Genomic DNA, 6,000 nt, shown 5'->3' on the forward strand with positions numbered 1-6,000 from the left:
GCAGTGGTTCTCAACCTTTTTGGACTCAAGGCCCCCCTCGCTCCCATCCTGCGGCCTTCTGACGCTGCCAGTGTCCCTCGCTCCCAACCCATGGCAAGGGGACATGGCCCAGCCACTGCCACTTCCTTCAGGCCACTCTACTGCCCCCGACCCACTTCCCCTCCATCAGTGGGAGGAGGTGAGGGCAGCATGGCCCTTCTCCCCTGCCAGGGTCTGTTATTCCTCCCATTGCTAGCAGTGCGGCTGGCGAGGTGGCCCTGGTGGCGGCTGCGGCAACAAGTCTTGCCACACCCCACTCTGCCCTCCTGTGCTGGGTCCCATTGGTTGGTCTGGTCAGGCTGCAGCCCCATGCCCACTGTGGGCACAGAAATTGGGGGATGGGAAGCAGGCAAATGCCCCCCTGGAGGATCCCAGACTACCCAGATGTGTTGCCTATGCCCTCCCCACCAACTTATCTGAGGAGTACTGGGGGAGCTGCTCTCTACTGCTGCCTGGTGCCACGTGTATGTATGCACGTGCATTCATGCACATGGCACCTCCTGCCTTATCGGCCTCCTTCCACTCCCCCCAGGCCCCAACAGCGACTTGCAGGCTGGAACACTGACAGCCGGCAAGGGGAAGCTTGCAGTTTCCTGTGAATTTCTCCTTTAAAGAAGACTCCATGATCTTTTTATAAAGGAGAAAAATCTGTATTTTTCCATGAATCTGGTGGTGGCAGCAGGTTTAGCCTGGGTGTGAGCCGCCCCAGTGGACCGTGGAGATCACGGTTGCACCAGATCTGCAGTCCCCACGGATTCTCTGAAACCTGCTCGTGGCCCCACAGGAGGCCATAGACCCCTGGTTGAGAACTGTTGTCTTGTGGAATGTGGAAAGCAGTCTGATCATAGATGATACAAAGAAAGTTAAAAGTATTTAATGCCTTTTTTTTTTTACTTTGGTTTTCACAAATAGGGGCAGCTACCAGTTGATGTGCAGTTGACAGCAGAGATAGGGAAGGAGACAAACTGTTTAATGGCAGACCAGGTTAGGAATTACTGTATTTACTTGATTCTAAGACTATCCTGAATTCAAGATGACCCTCCCCCCCAATAATTTGATTCTATATATGGAAAATGTATATGTTTGTTATAATTTTTCGGATATAGAACCTAGTTATTGGAGGTTTGTCTTGAGTTTGTCCCATTCCCACTGCTACAGCAGGGAAAGAAGTGGCTGGGGGGATCAGGTGCCCCCCTTGCCTTCTGGCCTCCCAGCCTCTTCCCTTGTACAGGCTACCCCTGCTTAGGGCTCTTAATTGGTTCCTGAAAACCTGAGCATTAAGCGAAACTGAAAGAATTTGACCCAAGATTCTGACTGCAAGTGTTTTTATTGACCCAAGATGGTGGCCCACGCGTGTTCTAGCAAAACTTGCTAAGTGAAATCGGGTATCAATTTAAAATGAGGGTTATAGCCAAATAACATTAAGCAAAACAGCATTAAGTGGGGGTTGCCTGTAGTCCCTTCTCCCCCCCCTTCAGACCCTGCTCAGAATCTGTTTCCTTCCCTGAGCATGTGGAAATGAGGGGCAAATTTGAAACACAAGGGTCCAAAACCACTGATATTTGAAATAAATGTGCCTGTAATAATTTGCATGTAGGTATGTACATACACACGGCCACCAGGCAGTCTGGAGAGCAGCTCCCGCAGGTGATTCTGGTGGGGGGTGGAGGAACGGAGGAAGGGAGTTAGGCAGGGCACCCTTTCAGTCCTACTTTTTATGATCATATAGTTAAAAACTACAGTAAGAGCAGTTTTTGCTGGTTACCAACAAAAGAAAAAGTAAAATTTGCAAGAGACTTGCAAGGAACAGAACAGTGAGCAGGCCTGTCTCCCTACCTGCTGTTACATTGCTACTCAGGTACTTTATAACAAATAATTTTTTTTCTCCTTTCTTCTGCCTTTCAAAACAAGGTGTATGTGTGTTATTCTATGGCATGTTGTATGCAAGAAAATATTGCACCGCACTGACGCGTGTGCGTGCGGCATTGATTGGTACTAGTTTTCAGTAGTGCGCCTCAAGTTACAAGTGAAGTAATTTGCATCAAATGCTTGATCAGGGTGGCTTGAGAACTAGAAAGCTGTCATTAGTTCTTTGATCCTAGTCTTTGATTTGTGTATGGAATATAACATTGGGCAAAAGAGAATCTGGCCAGTTTTGCTGCATGGACCCAGGTTATCGTAGCCATTGGATGTTGCTGCATTGTTAAGTAATGTTTTAGCTCGTGTCTCTTTTTCTAAACCTGCTAACTGTGATTGTTGAACTGATATGCTTGAGAATTATATAACGAACACATTATTTCACCCTGGAGCCTTGGCAAATTGCAATATTGAGAATTATAGCATTTCTGTTGTGGGGAGGGGTCAGACTGGCAGACCTGTGCAGTGGCATATGCTGCTATCATTTAGAGACAGTGAGCTCACGGTTATGAGCAGGGCCCTAAATCTTGGATTATATAGATTCATTTAAAACAACCTTCTATGTAAGAAACAGAATCCAGTTCAGATGATGGTAGAGAGGACCTACTAGTGCAAAGAAGGATCGTGGCAGCTGGGCAGTCTCTCTTTGGCCACTACTACTTCTTGTAATGCACATAGTTGGCCGCATGTGGCCCATCTATGTGGGTTACCTCTACAGAAAATTGAGTCTTTAGTGTGAATGTCCCTTACTTCATTGCTACGTGCGATTTCCAGGATTGTTCTTCTTTAGTAAGATTTGACTAGCATCATGCAACCCTTAAAGCTGTGTAAATATTACAGGTGAGATTCTCCACACAAAAGGAGTATGGATCACTTCCAGTCAGAATTAATGGCATTTTACAGCCTTGTTGCACTCTTGTAAATAACTTTATAAGATGAAGGGCAAAAGCAAATAGGTCCCATGCTATTTGCACAGGTTTAGATGACCACGTAACATCGACTCCTGTTGGCCAAGGCTCAGGGTCTTAGCCAGAAATGTGTGTGAATTGTGTTCAAGATCTTTGACCATTTATATAATGTTTTTTAAGAACCCTGCTTCACCTTTCGATAGTTGTTTCTTGAAGATGAAATAAGAAAATAAACTCTCAAGAGCTTTATTCTTTGTTTCACTAGTACTTTCCCTTTCCTCACAGAGTGGGTTCAGATGGCACCAGCTTTATTTTCTAAATTCATCCCAAACATTCTTCCCCCTGCTGTGGAATCTGAGCTTCAGGAATATGCTGCCCAAGACCAGAAACTTCAAAGAGAGCTTATGCAGAATGGATTTACCAGGTAATAATCTGCCTTCAACAGCTATTGCAGTAGACACTACTATACTGCGTGTATCTTAATATTTTAGACTTGAGCCAAAATCTTTAAGTCTGGGTGTCTAAAATTAGGCTGCTTAATTCAGTTCAAGTGCTTAAAAAAAGTGAGTGAGTGTGAGTTTCTTCCTTTCTCTCCCCCTCCCTGAAAATTTGAGTACTTGCATATCCCACAGAAAGTAATAGGAATTACCCAGCAATCAGCATTGCTTTAATACCTGACATAAAGCAGATCTTCACTATCCTTGGAATGTCGGCATCTTGACAATTCAGGACAAATAGCTGTGTGGTTGTCTATACATGATGCTTAAAAAATTGCTTTTAACCTTTTCCACTGCTCAGCCAATTGGCAATACTGTTTTAATATTTTAAGTAGATATTTTGAATTGTTTTCTATAAGGGACTATAAGCAGGGAAATTTGAGCAAGTCAGAAAGCTGGTGTCAGCAACGCCTGACCCTTCACTTTCTCATTTTTTTCTGTCCATGCTCACGGCTGCCTCTCGACCAGTGTTTTGTGGGTTTTTTTGGTGAACTCGGAAGGTTGAAGCATACCACTTCTACCCCTGCATTTCCCGACTCTACTGCCCCTAAGCTTATCTGTAGGAGTCAGAAATAACAATTAGCAAATCTTGCTCCTTTGAAAAGGAGGTTTGGTAGTTCGCACTTGGAAGAGAATGTTTTACTTGGTGGTAAACAGTACGTGAACTGTATGAAAGTAAAAGCACCAAGGAGATGAGCATTTCAGGTTTACTTCAGGGTACTAGGCAGTTGCCTGTTGAATGACTGGGGGGAGGGGGCAGGCAGGGATGGAGTGCTGCCACCCACTGCCCTGTGCTGCTGCCGGTCTGCCTCCGGCCCTGTGCACCCCTCTTCCCACCCCACAGTGCCGCCACTTGCCAGGTGTTGGGAAGGAAGGGAAGCTTGCATCCCTTCCACCCCTCGGTTCTGCGCTCTGCTGTCCCAGTCCATCCCTGCTGTCCCCCTCTGCCTCCAAGGGGGCTCTGGCCCCTCGTTCCCTGCTGTCATGGTGCTGTGCCATGTGTGTCTGTCTGTGCAGAGCACTCCGATTGGTTGTTTCAGTCATAATTGTGGTTGGCTGCTGAGATGACCAGTCAGACTGCGAATAAAGCATTGCAGACAGACAGACAGACTAAGCCTTTTATTATATTAGAAACTTACCAGGATTACTTCTGTATCCGTGCCACTGAAACTGACATGCCCGGTGTTCCCTGTGTCTTATAACTGCTGCATGGCTCTTGCACTGCAGTTACTGTGACATGCAGAACACAGTGGAGGCAAGTCAGTGGAGAGTCAGGAAAGTGGGTGATGTTGCATGAGTCATGAAATGAAAGAGACTGTCAACAAAACAAATCCGAATAGAGGCAAACGAGTATAAATACAGCAAGAAAATGCACTCAATAATGAATTTTATTTTTCTCCACTCCTCAATTATAATAATTCTAGAGGTTACATATAACAGTGGCACATAGAACATCTCCTTGTAGAAATGTAATTATTTTATATAGTTCCAGGGTCCTCCAAGTCAGCTGATTATTAGTCAAAATAATACTGCAATATGTCAGTTTATCACAATTTCTGAGGAACTCATTATTTCTCCTCAACTGAAAGAATAGGCTGTCTTGTGCATTGGTTGTCAGGGTAGTGTATTGTGTGAAGCTGTTTTCCGTTATACAAAATAGCTATAAAACAAAGTTTCTGTCTTAAGATGTGGGTATCTTCAAGTGGTTTGTAGTCAGAAGTGGTCCAGTTTTGTCTAAATGTCAAAATGTCAATGTACAGCTTTCTGGGCTACTTTTAAATATCCTTGATGTGGGTGCTGGCTGGTGAAATAGAAATCCAGGTAATTTTTAAATTCAAACTGGTAATGCCAAAGAGTGTTCATTTACCTATCTTGTTAGGGCAGTTGGCACTTAGTATTTAATATTGAATTATGTATAGGGGCTACACCTGATCTTAATGTTAAGAGGAGTAAGACCAAGTACTAATGATACACTTAAGTATTTTTGGTGCCTATTGCCTTTGTATTCAAGTGACACTTCAAAGACTCACAGGGCCCATCCAGGCGAGCACGCACTTGTCTTGCCCCATCTCAAACCTCTTTGAGGTGGGGCAAGAGGCATGCATGGAAATGAAAAAATGTGCAGCGCAGGGAGAAAATTAGACCCCTGGATATTTAGACCCCTGGATATCCAGGGGTCTAAAAAAATCAAAGTTTAAAAAACCAGAGGCTGGGTCCTCCATAGTGACACTCTGGCTGCCAGAGCGTCTCTATGGTTGGCCCCTCGCCTTGGTGCTGAAACACGCAGTTAGCCAGGCCGCGTGTTTCAGCACCAGGGCTCCAGTGCCGGTGAATAAGGAGTCGGGGAGGCTGGAGGAGGAGGAAGGGGACCATGAGGGGGACCCTTGATGGCTCCTTCCCCCCACCAGCCCCCCGACCCCTTCTGCAGCTGGCCCCCGCCCTGGCTGGGCCCTCCCCCTGCCCTGGCCGGCCTCATCTCCCCAAGCCCCCTGTGGTTCCTGATCCCTGCCCCCCCCATAGTTTTTCAAATCAAACAACCCCCCCCACCCTGCCACTTATCTGCAGTTTGCCTGTCATCTGGCTCACTGGGGGCCCACCCGCACAGTGCGGGCAGGGTAACAGCCCCAGCCCAGGCCCTG

General features: G+C 46.2%; 1 protein-coding gene across 2 annotated transcripts in view; it reads left to right on the top strand.

Moving 5' to 3' along the window:
• The window catches only part of CACUL1 (CDK2 associated cullin domain 1), a 79,499-nt gene that overhangs the window by 62,857 nt on the left and 10,642 nt on the right, over nucleotides 1-6,000 (top strand). For both annotated transcript variants that reach the window (XM_019556103.1, XM_019556101.1), the window contains one exon: nucleotides 3,150-3,288. In XM_019556103.1, coding sequence (XP_019411648.1) covers nucleotides 3,150-3,288 — 139 coding nt within the window. The remainder of the gene's footprint in view (nucleotides 1-3,149; nucleotides 3,289-6,000) is intronic.

This window comes from Crocodylus porosus, unplaced genomic scaffold, assembly GCF_001723895.1.
Source record: "Crocodylus porosus isolate Cpor-Errol unplaced genomic scaffold, CroPor_comp1, whole genome shotgun sequence".
Taxonomy (NCBI): Eukaryota; Metazoa; Chordata; order Crocodylia; family Crocodylidae; genus Crocodylus; species Crocodylus porosus.